This window comes from Scyliorhinus torazame, chromosome 2, assembly GCF_047496885.1.
Source record: "Scyliorhinus torazame isolate Kashiwa2021f chromosome 2, sScyTor2.1, whole genome shotgun sequence".
Classification (NCBI taxonomy): Eukaryota; Metazoa; Chordata; class Chondrichthyes; order Carcharhiniformes; family Scyliorhinidae; genus Scyliorhinus; species Scyliorhinus torazame.
In genome coordinates, this window is record NC_092708.1 from 273,079,434 (window position 1) to 273,100,817 (window position 21,384).

A 21,384-nucleotide genomic window follows, 5' to 3' on the forward strand; every position below is an offset into this window, starting at 1 on the left:
CTCCAGGGGCTCGGGAAGGCTCCCGCGCCCATCAGCGAATTGAGCATCGTGCTCACATATGCCCCAGTATCGGGCCCCTCAACTCCTTCAAGGAGACCCAGAATCCGAAGATTCTTCCTCCTCGACCTATTCTCCAGGTCCTCAAATCTTTCCGCCCACCTCTTGTGCAGCGCCTCGTGCGCCTCCACCTTCACCGCCAGGCCCAAGATCTCATCCTCGTTCTCCGAGGCTTTCTGCTGCACCTCCCGAATCCCCCCCCCCCCCCCGGGCCCTCTGGGTCTCCACAAGCTTCTCAGTCGCCGCCTTCATTGGTGCCAACATTTCTGACTTCAGCTCCTCAAAACAGCGTTTAAGAAACTCCTGCGACCACTGCGCCCATGCTGCTTGGTCTCCACCCGCCGCCATCTTGCTTTTTCTCCCTCTCACTTTTCGCTGCTCCAAGATATCTTTTTTCACCACTCCACTCCTGGTCCAATCCATACACTGTCGGGGGGACCTTGCTGTCACCTTCCCACACTGGAAGCCGTCGAACAAGTGCCGTTGGGGCCCCTCTCGAGAGCCCTAAAATCCGTTCCCGGCGGGAGCTGCCGAACGTGCGACCTATTCAGGCATGGCCGCAACCGGAAGTCAACTCTCATCATTCCTAATAGTCCACCATGATTTCAGCTGCCCCATAAGCTTGTAAATGCTGAACTCGAGCTAGAGGCACTTCTACGTGCTCTCACCCACGTGTTCCCACATGGTGCAAGGACCAGGTCTCAGACAACCATTCATGTTGTAAAAGATAAATTCACTGTTTCCAGTTAGTGCTCTGGATAAATTACTATATTTTTTAAATTTCCCAACTCTTAATTTGAATGAATGCCATAGATCAGAGAGAGAAAATTACTCACCAACCAATCGCTTACCCTTTCCTTGTGATATCACACTTTATTTTCTTTAGAATTCAGTCAGTCTGCTGGGAATGTACAGACGGTTTCTCGCTTCTCCCTCGCAGACTCGCTCTTTTATTTTCTCGCACTGCTTCCTTGCAGACTCACTCTTTATCCTTTCGCATTGCTCCCTCTCAGACTCGCTCTTTTATCCTCTCGCACTGCCTCCTCACAGACTCACTCTTTATCCTCTCACACTGCTCCCACTCAGACTCGCTCTTTTATTTTCTCACACTGTTTCCTCTCGGATTCACTCTTTATCCTCTCGCACTGCCCCCTCTCTGACTCGCTCTTTTATCCTCGCACTGCCCCCTCTCAGACTCTTTCTCCTCTCGCACTGCCCCCTCTCTGACTCGCTCTTTTATCCTCTCGCACTGCCCCCTCTCTGACTCGCTCTTTTATCCTCTCGCACTGCCCCCTCTCTGACTCGCTCTTTTATCCTCGCACTGCCCCCTCTCTGACTCGCTCTTTTATCCTCTCAAACTGCCCCCTCTCTGACTCGCTCTTTTATCCTCTCGCACTGCTCCCTCTCTGACTCGCTCTTTTATTCTCTTTCACTGCTCCCTCTCTGACTCGCTCTTTTATCCTCTCGCACTGCTCCCGCTCTGATTCTCTCTTTTATCCTTCTCATTGCCCCCTCTCAGACTCGCTTTTTTATCCTCTCACACTGCTCCCTCTCTGACTCGCTCTTTTATTCTCTCCCACTGCTCCCTCGCAGACTCACTCTTTTATCCGCTCGCACTGCTTCCTCTCAGACTCACTCTTTTATCCACTCGCACTGCTTCCTCTCGGACTTGCTGTTTTATCCTCTCGCACTGCTCACTCTCCGATTCTCTCTTTTATCCTTTTGTACTGCTCCTTCTCGGACTCACTCTTTTTCCTCTCTGTGCTCCCTCTCGGACTCTTATCCTTTCATACTGCTCCCTCTCGGACTCCCTCTTTTTCCTCTCGCACTGCTCCCTCTCAGACTTGCTTATTAATCCTCTCGCACTACTCCCTCTAGACTCGCTCTTTTACCCTCTCGCATTGCTCTCTCTAGACTCATTCTTTTATCCTCTCGCCACTCGATTGCTGGTGGCCATGGCCTTAGAAAAAGTTTTTAAGAAAAGTTTGAAAATATACCAGACGGAATAATGTGCTTTACATTCTCTCAGTTAAATTTTGTTTTACGTTTTGTAGGATCATTTCCTATTTGGATAAGGGGACGATAAGGCTTCTTGGTGAGAATGACCGACTTGGTATATTCTCTGTTTCATTACGTGACCGCTTGACCCGTGCCAATGAGGTCGGCACTGCACAGGTGAGATAACATACACTTGCCTTTGCTACTTTCTAAATTCTTTATTTTAATCATATGTTACGTTTTTCTGTTGTGTGGATTTTTAGTGATGAACTATCTTCCGTTATTAATTACCATGAAATTATCATTGAAATTTGCTGCTTCCAGTTTTAGTGGATTGCAAGCATTGACTTTATAAAAAAAAAAATTTAGAATATCCAATTCATTTTTTCTAATTAAGGGGCAATTTAGCGTGGCCAATCCACCTACCATGCACATCTTTTAGGTTGTGGGGGCGAAATCCACGCAAACATGGGGAAAATGTGCAAACTCCACACGGACAGTAACCCAGAGCAGGGATCGAACCTGGGACCTTGGCGCCGTGAGGCAACTGTGCTAACCACTTGAGCCACCGTGCTGCCCATAATTTAATCTTTTTAACCTTGATATCATTCTTATGAATCTGGGTGTATGGCCTATATAATCTTCCTGAAGTGTAGTATGCCCAGCACTAAATGCAGTTACTCTAATGGAGTCTAACCAGAGTTCTGTACAGAGGCCTGGATAGAGTGGACGTGGAGAGGATGTTTCCACTTGTAGGAAAAACTAGAACCAGAGGACACCATCTCGGACTAAAGGGACGATCCTTTAAAACAGAGATGAGGAGGAATTTCTTCAGCTAGAGGGTGGTGAATCCGTGGAACTCTTCACCGCAGAAGGCTGTGGAGGCCAAATCACTGAGTGTCTTTAAGACCGAGAAAGATAGGCTCTTGATTAATAAGGGGATCAGGGGTTATGGGGAGAAGGCAGGAGAATGGGGATGATAAAATATCAGCCATGATTGAATGGCGGAGCAGACACGATGGGCTGAGTGGCCTAATTCTGCTCCTATGTCTTATGGTCTTAACTGTTAGATTTTGTATTCTAGCCCTCTTGAAATAAAAACCACCATTCCATTCACTTTTCATTGACCATTTGTTTCCAACCCCATTTTTACATCTTTGTATGATTTAATTTCTCTCTGCTTGGAAGTTATCAGGTTATGATCTGAAAGTATCATGAGCTCTTGAAAACCCGGCCATCTAATTGGCTTGTATCGAGTTTTCCAAATATCAGACCAAAAACCTGATTAAATCTCACTCTCTCCATGTTGCAATGGAGTATCTACCCAATCAAAATTTCACAGATTAGCACTGTGATGGGGACACTTACAAGACCTTTTGGGTTTTGTATTCTTTCTGCCCTCTCTGGAAGTTGTAATTCTGGGTTTTAACTCTGAGTACAGTGGAGGAAGGTGAATATGCTGACCATTTGGGGAGTTAGTTGTATTGACCACTTAATTCTCATTGGGTGTGCTGCCAGTGTGTGACATTGAGTTCTTAGAACAAAGAACAATACAGCACAGGAACAGGCCCTTTGGCCCACCAGGCCTGTACCGGTCATGATACCAACCTTGGCCAAAACCTTCAGCACTTCCTTGTGCCGTATCCCTCTAAACCCATCCTATCCATGTATTTGTCGAAATGCCTTTTGATTGACGTTAATGTATCTGCTTTCACAACGTCACCTGGAAATGCGTTTCAGGCACTCACCTACCTCTATATAAAAGACCTGCCTCGCCCATCTCCACTAAACTTTGCCTCACGGATCTTAAACATATGTCCCCTAGTGACTGAACCCTCCGCCCTTGGAAAGAGTGCCTGCCCATCCACTCTATCCGTGCCCCTCATAATCCTGTGGACCTCGATCAGGTCACCCCTCAACCTTCATGGTTCTAATGAAAACAGTCCAAGTCTATTCAGCCTCTCCACATAGCTAACACCCTACAAAACAGGTAACATCCTGGTAAACCTCCTCTGCACCCTTTCCAAAGCCTCCGCATCCTTTGGTTATGTTCATCCTTATGTTAGTGTGGCGACCAGAATTGTGTGCGATATTCCAAGTACTGCCTTATCAAGGTTCTATACAACTATAACATGGCTTGCTATAATTCTTGACTGAATGTATGTATCTTGCTGCAAACATATGTAATGATACCCCAGCCCCCTTTCTGCCCCACCTCCATCAGCCACACCAAAGAAATATTAACTTCTCAATGTCCACATTTAGAATTTGAAATCCTTCCCATTATATGGTTTACATTTTTACCTTCATGAAAGAAGAGCCATGTTATTTCAGTGTTAATTGCTTATTTTACAGGTATCGCCTGCTCTTCAGTCAGTCATACAGTCTGTTCCATTTGAACCTGAAACTGACAATCGGTCAAATTTTGCCAGCGACAGAGCCTTTCAGAATTTCAAGAAGCAAAGGTACAGAGCATATATTGTTTCAAATATAAAACTGACATAGGAGCAGCGGCCAGCCATTCAGCTCCTTGAACTTCTTCTGTATTGAATTACATCATGGTTGTTCTGATGAGATAGAGACCGGTAGGCTAACGTTTAGGTCGCAAGAAGAAAGATGGCTTTCACAACTTCAGGATATCCCAAAGGTGCTTTTTAGCCATTGAATTGCTTTCGTTATTTTTTTTTTGCTCTAAAACAACAATATAATGTTTTTTTGACTAAACAACAATATAATGGTGATCTTTTATTGATGTTGGTTGAGAGATGAATATATGAACGCTGGGGTTCAAAATAGTGCCCTGGGATTTATTATGTCCAACTGAGAAACAGACAAAGTCTCAGTTTAACAGCTCTCCCCAAAGACGGCACTGCTGGCAGTGCAGTACTCCTTCAGTGCTGCACTGAAGTGTTAGCCTGAATTTTATGCTCAAGTCTCTGGAGTGGACTTAAACCCGCAATCCTCCAACTCAGATGTGAAAGTGCTGCCAATTGAGTGTGGTAAACAACTGTAGCTACTCAGTCATTGTGCATTTCACAAATTCCCTATGGAGTAGTCACCTCTACTATCAAGTTCAATCATTGTAACTGGGTTAGATGTGAACTTGGAATTTTATTTTATTCTTTCAAGGAACACTAACCAGCGCTGTTACACATCCCTAATTGCTCTTGAGAATGCACATTCCATTATCTCTACACTCTTATCTCCTAACCAATTCCTTATCCTTGAGAATGGGTTCCCTCCAATTCCATGTGCTTCCATTTTGCTTGCATCTTATATGGAACCTTGTGAATGTCTTCAGAAGGTCCATATAAATAACATGAATAGGTGGTGTTTTAAATGTCACAAACTCCTTCAAATGGATGGAGGCACAAGAATACCTCATTTAATAAGGCATGAAGGTCAATTCAGTGTGAATTTAGAAGTCCATAATTCAATATTAATGTCTGTATAGTAGCATTTTCAGGTACCGAGTTGAAGGTAACCCCATGTTGCATCAGATAATGTTCAACAAACCATTGTTTATTTAGAAAGAAAGTTAAAATACATACAACCATTGTTACAAAGTGACTAATCATCACAAGTTGCTTGTGGAAGTAAAAGGTTCTAAAAACACAAATTCCATGTGGTAATGAGTTTCATATTCTAGCCACTCTCTAGGTAACAAAATTTCTCCTGAATTCCTATCTGAATTTATTAGTAAGAAGTCTTACAACACCGGGTTAAAGTCCAACAGGTTTGTTTCGAATCACTAGCTTTCGGAGCACTGGAAGGAGCAGTGCTCCGAAAGCTAGTGATTCAAAACAAACCTGTTGGACTTTAACCTGGTGTTGTAAGTCTTCATACTGTGCTCACCCCAGTCCAACGCCGGCATCTTCACATCACAAATTTCTTAGTAACTATCTCATATTTATTATCCTCTGTGAAAACCTCTCTTCTAATTTCACCCTGCTAAACCTCTTGATGATCTTAAAGGACTCTAGATCATCCCTCCAATTCAATTTCAGCATTAAAATTAAATATTTACAATTTTGTGTTCGCAATATACAACAAAATTTAATATTTTTGTTTCTATACATTTACCCATTTGTACATTGTAAGTCAAATTTGTCACAGTTTGATGAAAGCAAATAAGTGATGTTGTAAGACATAATTGCCCTTCAGGAAGCACTGATTGAAGAAGAAGGTGACTGAACAGGTAGACGAGGGTAGAGCAGTTGATGTGGTGTATATGGATTTCAGTAAAGCGTTTGATAAGGTTCCCCACGGTAGGCTATTGTAGAAAATACGGAGGCTGGGGATTGAGGGTGATTTAGAGATGTGGATCAGAAATTGGCTAGCTGAAAGAAGACAGAGGGTGGTGGTTGATGGGAAATGTTCAGAATGGAGTACAGTCACAAGTGGAGTACCACAAGGATCTGTTCTGGGGCCGTTGCTGTTTGTCATTTTTATCAATGACCTAGAGGAAGGCGCAGAAGGGTGGGTGAGTAAATTTGCAGACGATACTAAAGTCGGTGGTGTTGTCGATAGTGTGGAAGGATGTAGCAGGTTACAGAGGGATATAGATAAGCTGCAGAGCTGGGCTGAGAGGTGGCAAATGGAGTTTAATGTAGAGAAGTGTGAGGTGATTCACTTTGGAAGGAATAACAGGAATGCGGAATATTTGGCTAATGGTAAAGTTCTTGGAAGTGTGGATGAACAGAGGGATCTAGGTGTCCATGTACATAGATCCCTGAAAGTTGCCACCCAGGTTGATAGGGTTGTGTAGAAGGCCTATGGAGTGTTGGCCTTTATTGGTAGAGGGATTGAGTTCCGGAGTCAGGAGGTCATGTTGCAGCTGTACAAAACTCTGGTTCGGCCGCATTTGGAGTATTGCGTACAGTTCTGGTCACCGCATTATAGGAAGGACGTGGAGGCTTTGGAGCGGGTGCAGAGGAGATTTACCAGGATGTTGCCTGGTATGGAGGGAAAATCTTATGAGGAAAGGCTGATGGACTTGAGGTTGTTTTCGTTGGAGAGAAGAAGGTTAAGAGGAGACTTAATAGAGGCATACAAAATGATCAATGATCAAGGGGTTAGATAGGGTGGACAGTGAGAGCCTTCTCCCACGGATGGAAATGGCTGGCACGAGGGGACATAGCTTTAAACTGAGGGGTAATAGATATAGGACAGAGGTCAGAGGTAGGTTCTTTACGCAAAGAGTAGTGAGGCCGTGGAATGCCCTACCTGCAACAGTAGTGAACTCGCCAACATTGAGGGCATTTAAAAGTTTATTGGATAAACATATGGATGATAATGGCATAGTGTAGGTTAGATGGCTTTTGTTTCGGTGCAACATCGTGGGCCGAAGGGCCTGTACTGCGCTGTATCGTTCTATGTTCTATGTTCTAACAATATTCATAACTGTCTTCCAGAGACGTCTTCTATGAATTGCTGCGTGAGTGGGAGGACAAACATACAAATCCTAGTTGGGAGTTTGAGAGGTCATTGGGTCTTCGAATCAGGTATGGCAGAATGTTACCGTTCTTGGGTTGCAAAGAAGAAGAAACTGAAAACGTTGCCTTACATCCATGGGAATTGAGTGAACATTTTTGTAATCCAGTTTTAGATGTGTGGGTATGGAAAAACAAATTTGTATTAAGTGTTGCATTGTGTAATTCCAGTGTGGGTAAATTTCCTGGCTGCCCAGAAGTCATGGTTTGCAGGAGGGAATTTGCGTACCAAGGGACGATGTTAATTGGGATAGAGTGAGAACAGATCTAGCAGCTCAAAACTGGGCACCCATGAGGCATCCATAGCAGCAGAATTGTATTCAACCATAAGCTGTAAACTGAAGGCCTGACAAACCCCGCACTCAACCATTATCATCAAACCAGGGCATCAACTCTTTCAATAGGAAGTGCAGGAGAGCATGTCAGGAGCATTATCAGACATAAGATGCTAAGCTGGTGAAACTATAACATAGGACTAGATGCATGCTAAATAACAGAGGCAGAACAAAGTTGACAGAGCTAAGTGATCTCAGAACCAGTGGATCAGATCAAACATTACAGTCCTGCCACATCCAATTATGAATGGTGGCAGACAGTTAAACAACTCACCGGAGAAGGAGGCTCTACAAACAATCCAATTGCCTGTGTTGGGGGAGCCCAGCACAATGGTGCAAGAAATGGATCCATGTTGGCTCCTTCTAAGGTCCTCCTCCTCAGCGTCTCAGATGTCAGTTAACCAATCCTTTATTCATGCTAATATGTTGCCCCCAACTCCATGAGCTCTTATCTTGCCACCTTATTGAATGCCTTTTTGAAATCCAGGTATACTACATCTCTTTTCTCTACCCTACCTACTAGATACATCCTCAAAAACCCTTCATAAATCTGTCAAACAGGATTTCCCTTTACGAAATGAAATGAAATGAAAATCGCTTATTGTCACAAGTAGGCTTCAAATGAAGTTACTGTGAAAAGCCCCTGGTCGCCACATTCCGGCGCCTGTTCGGGGAGGCTGGTACGGGAATTTTTTGATAAAACCGTTGACTTGTTCTAATAAATTTTCTAAGTACATTATTCAGACATAGATTCCAGCATTTTCTCAATAACCAATGTCAGGCTATTTTGTCTGTAGTTCACTGTTTTCCCTCTCCTTTTTTGAAAGACAGTGTAACATTTGTCAACTACCAATCTGCTGTGACTGTTCCCAAATCTAAGGAATTTTGGAAAACTATAACCAGCACATCCATCATCTCTCTAGCTATCTCTCTAAGAACCCTAGGGTGGAGGCCATCGGGTTCTTGGGATCCAATGCTTTTTCTCTGCTAATATTTAGTTTCTTAATTTCCTGTCTTTTTGGCTCCTATGTTATTGTCTATTTCTGGTTTGAAACTTATGCGTTCTACTGTGAAAGCAGGCAAAAAATATTTGCTCAATGACTCTACCATTTCTTCATTCCTCATCATTTCTCCAGTCTGTTTCATGCAACTTTTATTTTGGTTACTTTTTAAACTTGTTTCAAGGGTTGTGGGTATCTCTGACTAGGCCAGCATTTGTTGGCCTTGAGAAGGTGGTGGTGAGCCACCACCCTGAAATGCTGCTGTCCATGTGGTGCTATTAGGAACGGAGTTTCAGGATTTGGGCTCGGTGACCATGAAGGAATGGCGATGTAGTTCCGAGTCAGCATGGTGTGTTGCCTAGAAGGGAATTTGAAGGCGGTGCAGTTCCTATGCAGCTGCAGCATTTGTCCTAGGTAGTGGAGATTGTGTGTTCGGAAGGAGCAGACTTGATGAGTTGCAGCACTGAATCTTGTAGATGATGTGCACTGCTGACACTAGGTTAATGGTGGAGGAAATGAATGTTGAAGGTAGTGGATTAAGCAGGCTGCTTTGTCTTGGATGGTTTTGAGCTTCTTGAGTTGTTGGAGCTGCAGCCATCCAGGGAAGTGGAACATATTCCTTAATACTCTTAACTTGTGTCTTGTAGATTGTGGACAGACTTTGATGAGTCAGGAGGTGAGTTACACTCTGCAGAATTTCCAAACACTTGTTGACACGTGTAGACATAGTACTTGTATGGCTAGATCATTTCTGGTCAGTGGTAAAACACCCCCCCCCCCCCCCCCCCCCCCCCCCCCCCAGGATGTTGTTCAGCTATGGTAATTCCATTGGATGTCATGGTGAGATAGTTGGATTCTCTCGTTGGAGATGGTGGTTGCTTGGCACTTGCCTTGTACAAATGTTACTTACCGCTCATCAGCTCAAGCTTGAATGTTGTCCAGGTCCTGCTGCATTTGGGTGTGGACTGATTCAATACTGAGGAGTCGTGAATGATTCTGAGCTTTGTACAAACATCCACTCTTAGGACCTTGAGGGATGGTCATTGATGAAGCAGTTGAAGATTGTTGGGCCTAGGACACTATCCAAAGGGACTGCAGCAGTGATGGCCTGGGCTGAGATGATTGACCTCAACAACAACCATCTTCTTTTGTGCTAGGTATGACTTTAACCAGTGGAACCTTTTCCCCAATTCCCATTGACTTTGGTTTTGCTAGGACTCCCTGATGTCATACACCAGTTCAATGCTGCCTTGATGACAAGGGCAGTGACTCTTGACTCACCTCTTTAGTTCAGTTCTTTTGTCTGTATTTGGACCAATGGTGTATTGAGGTCAGGAGTTGAGTGGCCTTGGCGGACTCAAATTAAGAGTCAGTGATCAGGTTACTGCTGCTGCTTGATAGCACTGTCAATGACCCCTCCCATCACGTTGCTGGTGATTGAGATTAGACTCGTGGAGCAGTAATTGGCAGGGTTGGATTTGTCCTGCTTTTTGTGGACTGGACATATCTGGGTAGTTTTCCACATTGCCGGGTAGATGCCAGTGTTGTGGCTGTACTAGAACAACTTGGCTAGGGCCACGGCTATTTTTGGAGCACAAGTCATCAGTACTACTGCCAGAATGTTGTCAGGGCCCATAGCCTTTGCCTTCAGCTGTTTTTTGATGTCATGTGAATGAATCAAATTGGCTGAAGACTGGCATTTGTGAGGCTGGAGACCTCTGGAGGAAGCAAGATGGATCATCAACTTGGCACTTCTGGCTGACTGAAGGTTGTTTTGCGAATGCTTCAGCCTTGTCTTTTGCACGGATGTGCTAGGCTCCTCCATCATTGAGGATGGGAATATTTATGGAGCTTCCAACTCCAGTGAGTTGTTTAATTGTCCACTACCATTCACTGCTGGATGTGGCAGGACTGCCGAACTTAGACCTGATCTGTTGATTGTGGAATTACTTAGCTCTTATCTATTACTTGCTGCTTATGCTGTTTGGCGCGCAAGTAGTTGTGTTGTAGCTAATCAGGTTGACACCTTATTTTTATGTATGCTTAATGTTGCACTATTCATTGAACTGGCGTCACGGTAATGGTAGAGCTGGGGGTATGCTGGGCCATGAGGTTGGATTGTGGTTGACTACAATTCTGCTGCTGATGGCCCACAGTGCCTCATGGATGTCCAGTCTTCAGTTGCTAGATCTGTTCGAAGTCTATTCCTTTTATCATAGTGGTAGTACCACACAACACAATGGAGGGTATCCTCACTGTGAAGACGAGACTTTGTCTCCACAAGGACTGTGATGATCACTGTTACCGATACTGTCATCGACAGATGCATCTGGGGCAGGCAGGTTGGTGAGGATGAGGTCAAGTATATTTTTCCTCTTGCTGGTTTCCTCACCACCTGTCGCGGTCCCAGTCTAGAAGCTCTATCTTTTAGGTCCTGGCCAGCTTGGTCTGTGGCAGTACTACCGAGCCACTCTTTGAAGTTCTCCACCAGAGTATATTCTGCGCCCTTGCCTCCCTCCGTGCATCCTCCAAGTGCTTTTAAACCCGGAGCAGTATTGATTCTTTTTTTTTTAAATGTATTATTACAAACATGTATCAAAAAAAAAGTTACAACACGTATGTACCACGGGAAGCATACTTCCCAACAATCAACTATACAGTTTGTACAATTTTTCCCTCCTCTCCATAAGCTCTGGCTTCTCCAAAACCCCAAATATCGCCACAAAAGGGTCTGCATCCACCTCCTCCCCAACTATCCTTGCTAAGACCACGAACACTCCCGCCCACACCCCTCACCAACTTTTCACAACCCCAGACCATGTGTGTATGATTTGCTGGCCCCCGCCCACACCCCTCGCACTCATCTGCTACCCCCTGAAAGAACCCATTCATTCTCGCCAGCTCAATAATAATAAAGCAGGTTCAGCAACACCTGCTGCCTCTGTAGCAGAGTCCTACTAACCCATGGCACCTTCCCGCCCATACAATATCCAAAATAATCGTGTCCAGCTTCCGAAAAAGGCCTTTGGTATAAAGATCGGGAGTGCCTGAAAAATAAACAGGAACCTAGGCCGAATAATCATCTTTACCATTTGGACCCTCCCTGCCAAAGTCAATTGCAATATATCCCATCTCTTAAGATCCCCCCTGGCCTCCTCCACCAGCTTCATTAAATTCCACTTGTGGAGCATCTTCCATTCCCTCGCTACCTGAATCCCCAAATACATGAACCTATCCCTAGCCACCTTAAATGCATTCCCCCCCCTAAATTGGCTCGCCGCCCCAACTCATTAACCGGGAACACTTCGCTTTTCCCTACATTCAACTTATACCCCGAGAACTCCCCAAACCTCCACAGCAGGCCCATGATCCTTCCCATACTCCCAGCGGGTCCGAAACATACAACAGTAGGTTGTCGGCATAGAGCGACACCCGATGCTCCCTCTGTCCCCTCATAATCACCTGCACTCCGCCGAGGAGCAGTACTGATTCATTAGCCGAAGGGGAACGGTATGTGTTAATCAGCAGGAGGTTTCCGTGCTCATGTTTGGCCTGGTGTCTTTGGACCTTGACCCAGAGTCAATATCAAGGACTCCCAGGGCAACTCCCAACTGTATACCACTATGCTGCTACCTCTGCTGGGTCTGTCCTGCCAGTGAGACATGACATACCCAGGAATAGTGATGGTGGTTTCTGGGAAATTATCTGTAAGACATGATTCCGTGAGTATGACTGTCAGGTTACCCCCGTGTTTGCGTGGGTTTCGCCCCCACAACCCAAAGATGTGCAGGGTAGTAGATTGGCCACGCTAAATTGCCCCAAATTGGAATTTGTCAAATTAATCAATAAATAAAAATGACGGTCAGGTTATTTCTTGCTTGACGAATCTATGAGACAGCTCTCCCAATTTTGGCACAAGTCTCCAGATGTTAGTACGACAACTTTGCAGGATTGCCATGGATGGACTTTTGGGACAGGTAAAAGGATACAGTTCCTGAAAGGACAAAGCTCTTGAAGTTTGTCTGGCTCTGACACACAATGCCATGTCCTCCCAATACTTTTCTGGAATGAGAGTCTGCCTGCTCTGCTGTATTACCCTTTGGGCGGGCCCTTGGGGAATTACTCATATGGATCTCTATTAGGCCAACTGGCTTCCCTCACAACGTCCAGCACTCAGTTCTGGAATGGCCAGAATTGCAATGAGGACACATCGGTCTCCAAGGGTTCCCTTTTGGCCTGCAGGGAGGGTTCTTGCAACCTTCTTTATATTTCATTTTCTGGATGCAGGACCTTTCCTACCTAGATCACCCTGCTTATTTTTCCAGTGCTCATGGTTTGGAAAGAGGCCACCTGAGTCTCTAGGCTTATGGGTGAGATCGTAGCTGTCTGCTGTGACAGCTACAACCCTAGCTCTGAGGATTCTCTGCTCCAAATGTATTCGCAGGTTGGAGGGTAAGCAATTTTTGAATACCTCCAACAATACCAACTCTCACAGCACTTCATATGTATGTGGGACTCTTGGGGCACACTGCTGCTTCACAGTGCCAAGGACCCGGGTTTGATTTTGATCTGGGTACTGTGTGGAGTTTGCACATTTCCCCGTGTCTGCCTAGGTTTCCTCCGGGTGATATGGTTTCCTCCCACAGTCCAAGGATGCGAAAGTTAGGTGGATTGATCATGCTAAATTACCCCTTCGTGTCCAAAAGATTAGTTGGGGTTACTTGGATAGGGAGGGGTTGTGGGCCTACATTGGGTGCTCTTTCGGAGGGTCGGTGCAGACTTATGGACCGAATGGTCTCCTGCACTGTGGATTTTATCTTTCCCCATCAGTTGAACATGATTTGTTTCAGTCGTTCGAACTTGATGTAGGTTTGTGTGTGCTGCTTGCGTGCGTTCCAGAATTGCTGGCGGTATGCCTCTGGGGTTAACCTGTAGGTACGGAGGATAGCAGCTTTGCTCTGCTCATAATCCATAGATATATATCAGGAGTCAGCATAGAATAGACCTTTTGGGTGCCCCCTGGCAGCTGTCCCTGAATTAAAAACATCCAGATATCCGATAATGATTTTAGTTGTCATGCTTTCTTGCAAGTAACAATAAAATAACTTCACATCATTCACCTCAAATATGGGAACGATTCTAGCATACATGAGGGGCTTGGAGAATAGTTCTGGGTTCGTGGGATAGGAGATTAACATAGAATTTACAGTGCAGAAGGAGGCCATTCGGCCCATCGAGACTGCACCGGCTCTTGGAAAGAGCACCCAAGGTCATCACCTCCACCCGATCCCCATAACCCAGTAACCCCACCCAACACTAAGGGCAATTTTGGACACTAAGGGCAATTTATCATGGCCAATCCACCTAACCTGCACATCTTTGGACTGTGGGAGGAAACCGGAGCACCCGGAGGAAACCCACGCAGACACGGGGAGGATGTGCAGACTCCGCACAGACAGTGACCCAAGCCAGAATCGAACTTGGGACCCTGGAGCTGTGAAGCAATTGTACTATCCACAATGCTACCGTGCTGCCCCAATCCGATGTTATCGGATAGAGTGATTTTTCCTTTCGGCTGTCTGGTCCCTTTCTCCCTTTTGAGCTGCTAGTTCAATTTCCCGTTTCTAGAGCTAGCATTCTTTCTCTCTCTCTCTCTCACACTTTGTTTATCCTCTCTCTTCCCTCTTGAGTACTACTTTTTCTCTCTCGTTTCCCCTCAAATTCTAGCTGCTTTCTGAGCTTTTCCTGCTTGAATTGGGTGAGGGGATGCAGAGTCATGGTTAAGCTCTACATCTAATTGTTCTATTGGTAACGTGAGACCTGAATGTTGTACCAACAGCTGGATCAATTCACTTCTCTTTATTGGGTACTTTGAGCTGTACCTCACCAACTGCAGTTTTTGGTTGCTTTGTGCTAAGGGTCTCTAGCATTTCACTGTTCAAATTTCCTTCCTTCACCCACATCTGGTCATCAAATGTTACCATTTTCTTAGTGTTATGGAAAAGAAAAATTATAAGTTACTGGTTTTAAAATTCATTCCAGCCACTGAGTTTTCCCTTGACTTTGACTTATCTCTGGTCAAATTCAAAGGGTTTATCCTGGGTTTAAGCTCCCAATCTCTGTTCAGGGCAGGAGGGGGTTTAATTTAAACAACCTTGATTTCTCCTCTTTCATAGAATCACAGATTTTACAGTGCAGAAGGATGCCATTCGACCCATCGAGTCTGCACCGGCACTTGGAAAGAGCACCCTACCCAAGCCCACACCTCCATCCTATCTCCGTTACTCAGTAACCCGCCTAACCTTTTTGAGCACTAAGGACAATTTAGCATGACCAATCCACCTAACCTGCACAGTTTTGAATTGTGGGAGGAAACCCACGCAGACACTGGGAGAACATGCAGACTCCGCACAGACAGCGATCCAAGCCAGGAATCAAACCCGAGACCCTGGAGCTTTGAAGCAACATTGCTACCCACTGTGCTACCGTGCTGCCACCCATGGTACCGTGCTTTCCACAAAACCAGAAAGGTGTTTGATTTGCTCCCCCGTGCATAAGCGGTGGCGTATTTTTCAACTCTGTTTTGGTGCGATTGCACTTGCACAGTAAAAGAGGGATAGAGAAAATAAATATTTACTGGACAAAGACCACTGAGAAAAGAATCAGTGTTTCGTGTGAATCGCGAGTCCAGAATCAAACTGCAGTTAGGCATCCCTTCACCGAGGTTGGCAGGCTGAACTGATGCTGGAAATTCACTTCTCCAGTAGAGCTACCTCCATGATGAGATAGGCACACGATGAATCAGTCTCGTTGGCGATGGTACAGAAGTTCCAGCAGAAACCATTTAGGTGAAGCCAGATATTCAATCTTAGCAGAGACCCTTTTCTGTGCTCCTGCTTGTAGATGGTAAAATGGCAGACCGAGCACAGCAAGGCAATATTACTGGTTACATCAGCCAGAGGATTCCATGTCACATGCCACCTCACTACTTTGACTTTGACAAAGGGGTCCAATCCTTTGACTGGGTCCCTGAAATTGTTAAAGGTCCCAACTATTAAGACTTAAAAGTAAAGTTGTAGGATTCTTTGTCCCAGCAGACGGATAGGCCTGGCATAGGAAATGAAAGTGGCCTTTGAATAGGTCTCTGCAGCCCACAGAGGCTGTTAGTCTCTTCAGAGACAATGTGGCACACATTTCTATTATACTGCCATGGTAGCTCTTTTTGTTCAGGGTCACAGGCAGACATAGCTTCAGTCATTTTAAAAGGGCCTTAGTCCAGTTTTATTAAATGTTATTAATGAGCCATGCGAATATCTGTATATGTTTTATAAAATATATAGTCTAAAGTCTTAAACCCCTGACAATAGCTTAATCTCTAGTAGGTTCCACATAGTATTGCTCTAAGAATTTGTCAAAAAAACGATGTACAGGCTCAACTTCTGGATCATGGTGAAAGAGGAGGGGAAATAGGACTAATTGGTTGGCTCTACTGAAGAGCCAGCACACAATGTGCTAAATGGCTGCCTTCTGTACTATAATGCCGTTAAGTGTGTGTGGTGGGGTTGGAATCATGGGTTGTCAGTGAGTGATGTGGGTCTTGCTATGGTGTGACGTGTATGCATATGAATCCAAAAGAGACCAACCTTATTTGCTTATTTAAATTAGTCATTTGTAGCTCATAAAGGTTATAAAACACCGGCCTCCCCGAACAGGCGCCGGAATGTGGCGACTAGGGGCTTTTTACAGTAACTTCATTGAAGCCTACTTGTAACAATAAGCAATTATTATTATATTATTATTAAAGTTTGAGGCCACGAATGGTATACTTGTCGGACCTTGTCTGTCTAAATCAGGTTGGCTTCATTTGGAAGTATTTTAACTTATTTGGATGATTAAACTATGAATAAGCAAAACTTTGAACTCACTTTGTTACCTAGCTAACAGTGATTATGTAGACTTTCCAGGTGTTTGCAGTCTGTAGTAGGAGTGTCTAGGTTTGTTTATTTCTAACAGTTTTTTGCATTTTTGCAAACGGTAGAGTGAATGAATTGAACTGGCTGGGTGCTTGTTTTCTTTCCCCATCACCTATATATTTGGTTAACAGCCAGCAAAACCTTTACCTAGTGACTGAAAAGCATATGCAACTGATGTTTTGTCTGGAATGGTGCGCACCGACACAAATAAGGATTAGACCTGCTTTGTTTTCCAGCTGTCAGACCTGAGATTGTCCAGTATTTTCTGTTTTTGTTTTCTAAACTTTTCAGCCAAATAAGAATACCATATGTCAATGGGAAAATAGGAATTTCTAGATTTTTTTTTTTAAAAACACCACCGTCTATAAAGTTCACCTTCCATCAAAATCATGTAATACAATAATAATGGAGTTGTGGACTAATCCTAACAATCAGTCCCTATCAATGAGGCTAGAAGGTCCTCAGACCTTCATGTAAAGATGAGACATGAAGGTTCAGTTCGGGCACTCGAGAGTTACAAGTTAGCTAGGAAAGACCTAAAGAGAGAGCTAAGAAGAGCCAGGAGGGCACATGAGAAGTCTTTGGCAGGTAGGATCAAGGATAACCTAAAGCTTTTTATAGATATGTCAGGAATAAAAGAATGACTAGGGTAAGAGTAGGGCCAGTCAAGGACAGTAGTGGGAAGTTGTGCTTGGAGTCCGAGGAGATGGGAGAGGTGCTGAATGAATATTTTTCGTCAGTATTTACACATGAAAAAGACAATGTTGTCGAGGAGAATACTGAGATTCAGGCTACTAGACTAGAAGGGCTTGAGGTTCATAAGGAGGAGGTGTTAGCAATTCTGGAAAGTGTGAAAATAAATAAGTCCCCTGGGCCGGATGGGATTTATCCTAGGATTCTCTTTGAAGCCAGGGAGGAGATTGCTAAGCCTTTGGCTTTGATCTTTAAGTCACCTTTGTCTACAGGAATAGTGCTAGAAGACTGGAGGATAGCAAATGTTGTCCCCTTGTTCAAGAAGGGGAGTAGAGACAGCCCCGGTAACTATAGACCAGTGAGCCTTACTTCTGTTGTGGGCAAAATCTTAGAAAGGTTTATAAGAGATAGGATGTGTAATCATCTGGAAAGGAATAATTTGATTAGAGATGGTCAACACGGTTTTGTGAAGGGTAGGTCGTGCCTCACAAACGTTATTGAGTTCTTTGAGAAGGTGAACAGGTGGATGAGGGTAAAGCAGTTGATGTGGTGTATATGGATTTCAGTAAAGCGTTTGATAAGGTTCACCACGGTAGACTACTGCAGAAAATACGGAGGCATGGGATTCAGGGTGATTTAGCAGTTTGGATCAGAAATTGGCTAGCTGGAGGAAGACAAAGGGTGGTGGTTGATGGGAAATGTTCAGACTGGAGTCCAATTACTGGTGGTGTACCACAAGGATCTGTTTTGGGGCCACTGCTGTTTGTCATTTTTATAGATGGCCTGGAGGAGGGTGTAGAAGGATGGGTGAGTAAATTTGCAGATGACACTAAAGTTGGTGGAGTTGTGGACAGTGCGGAAGGATGTTACAAGTTACAGAGGGACATAGATAAGCTGCAGCGCTGGGCTGAGAGGTGGCAAATGGAGTTTAATGCAGAAAGTGTGAGGTGATTCATTTTGGAAGGAATAACAGGAAGACAGAGTACTGGACTAATGGTAAGATTCTTGGCAGTGTGGATGAGCAGTGAGATCTCGGTGTCCATGACCATTGATCCCTGAAAGTTGCCACCCAGGTTGAGAGGGTTGTTAAGAAGGCGTACGGTGTGTTAGCTTTTATTGGTAGAGGGATTGAGTTTCGGAGCCATGAGGTCATGTTGCAGCTGTACAAAACTCTGGCGCGGCCGCATGTGGAGTATTGCGTGCAATTCTGGTCGCCTCATTATAGGAAGGATGTGGAAGCATTGGAAAGGGTGCAGAGGAGATTTACCAGAATGTGCCTGGTATGGAGGGAAGATCTTATGAGGAAAGGCTGAGGTACTTGAGGCTGTTTTCGTTAGAGAGAAGAAGGTTAAGAGGTGACTTAATTGAGGCATACAAGATGATCAGAGGATTGGATAGGGTGGACAGTGAGAGCCTTTTTCCAATTTGGTACTCAATTTATTTTGGGAAAAAAAAAAGTATTAAGCTGCCTTGAACAGCTCCGAAATATACTTTACAATTACCATTTAAACAATGCTTAATAATAAAATGAAATGTTTAATTCTTAACCGCTGCCTTTTTTATCTCCACCAAGGAAAACCTATCACAAGTCAAAACGCACTTTTAAATAAAGTTAGCAAACACCTGTTTACTTGCCTGTCTTCGGATATAAAGATTTTAGAGAGACTGCTTGAAGAGAAAACCGGTCAGATTAATGCTGAATCTGACAGCATTCTGCAGAAACAGCTTCCAGAGAATGAACTCCTAACTGACTCGCACAGACCTACCCCCTTCCATTACTGCATCATATTTATCCCATCCAAATCTCATGACCTAATTAAAGTTTAAACTCCACTCTGAGGTCCTCACCTCCTTCAAGAAGACCACCATAATACCAGTACCAAAGAAGAACAAGGTAGCCTGTCTAAACGACTACCGATCGGTGGCCCTAACGTCTGTTATCATGAAATGCTTCGAGTGGCTAGTCATGAGACGGATCACTGCCAGCCTCCCAGACGGTCTCGATCCACTGCAGTTTGCCTATCACCCCAACTGGTCCACAGCAGATGCTATCTCACTGGCTCTACAATCAATACTCGAACACCTCGACAACAAGGACACCTACGTCAGACTGCCGTTCATAGATTACAGCTCCGCCTTCAACACCATTATCCCAACAAGACTAATAACCAAACTCCGCAATCTTGGACTTGACCCCTCCCTGTGCAGCTGGATCCTCGACTTCCTCCCCAACAGACCGCAATCTGCCAGGATAGGCAACAGCAGCTCCTCCACAGTAGTCCTCAACACCGGAGCCCCGCAGGGATGTGTGCTCAGCCCTCTACTGTACTCCCTATACACACATGCCTGTGTGGCAAGATTTAACTCCAACTCAATCTATTAGTTTGCGGATGATATGACTGTGGTGGGCCGTATCTCAAACAATGACGAATCAGACTACAGGAAAGAAATAAATCACTCTGTTGCATGGTGTACCGAAAACAACCGTTCTCTAAATGTTGGAAAGACCAAGGACCTGATCATCGACTTCAGGAAGCGTAGCACGACACACACACACCCGTCTGCATCAATGGCTCCGAAGTGGAGATGGTCAATAGCTTTAAGTTCCGGGAGATCACCAACAGTCTGTCCTGGTCCACACGTTGATGCAACAGTCAAGAAAGCCCAACAACGTCTTTACTTCCTACGGAAGCTAAAGAAATTTGACATGTCTGCATTGAATCTCACAAACTTCTATAGATGTGCGATAGCGAGCATCCTATCCGGCTTCATCACAGCCTGGTATGGTAACTGCTCGGTCCAAGATCGCAAGAAACTGCAGAGTGTGGTGAACTCAGCTCAACATATCACACACCCCTACATTGATTCTGTGTACACCTCCCACTGCCTCAGGAAGGTAGACCGTATTATCAGAGACCCCTCCTACCCAGGCACTGCCTTCTTCCAGACCCTTCCATCAGGCAGAAGGTACAGAAGTCTCAAGACCTGCACATCCAGACATAGGAACAGCTTCTTCCCCACAGCTACAAGACTCCTTAACGACTCCCCCTCGGACTGATCTGTTCCCTGTAAGAACACTATTCACGACGCCCTATGCTGCTCTTGCTCATGTATTTGCTTTGTTTTGCCCCTTGTTCCGCACTGTGACCAATCACTACTTTGTATCATTTGTCAATGCACTCTGTTGATTATTCTTTTGTCCACTATGTACGTACTGTGTACGTTCCTCGGCCGCAGAAAAATACTTTTCACTGTACTTCTGTACATGTGACAATAAATCCAATAAATCAATCAATGTCTTTAATTATCTACTCCCTAGAAATCATTGGGCCCCCTTTTAAATATATGCATGGTTTGAAATAACATTTTTACAACATCTTAAATGCATCTTCTCCAGCTAGTGTCTGTCTTTCTTACCAGGATTTATATATACAAATCCTAAGCCATGGTTTTGAAACCATTGCTGCACCAAATACATATAATACAATATGTATAAGAAATTCCTACATTCATCATAAGTAGATTGTATGGCTTGAAGTGAGACATCCTGGCAGAGGTGCCTAAACATAGTGATATCATAGCAACATAAGAAATAGAAGCAGGAGTAAGCCATTTGGCCCATTGAACCTATTCCACCATTAAATAACATCACAGCTGATCTGATTGTGGCCGTAACTCCACTTCCATTCAGCCCTTCTACTGGATAATGTGTGTTCTTTAACTGCATTTTGACTTTTTTAATTCTAGGAACATGATGGTCAATCTAAGCGCAGCTTGTAACCAAAATCACTTTGCAAGGCTGTTTCAGAAACAGTTGCTGAGGGTGAGTATGTAA

At 44.5% G+C, this 21,384-nt stretch overlaps 1 protein-coding gene across 2 annotated transcripts in view; it reads left to right on the plus strand.

Moving 5' to 3' along the window:
* Nucleotides 1–21,384, plus strand: part of LOC140398667 (codanin-1-like) — a 162,957-nt gene that overhangs the window by 63,683 nt on the left and 77,890 nt on the right. For both annotated transcript variants that reach the window (XM_072487634.1, XM_072487643.1), the window contains exons 7-10: nt 2,112–2,232; nt 4,411–4,520; nt 7,470–7,559; nt 21,297–21,372. In XM_072487634.1, the coding sequence (XP_072343735.1) occupies nt 2,112–2,232; nt 4,411–4,520; nt 7,470–7,559; nt 21,297–21,372 (397 nt within the window). The remainder of the gene's footprint in view (nt 1–2,111; nt 2,233–4,410; nt 4,521–7,469; nt 7,560–21,296; nt 21,373–21,384) is intronic.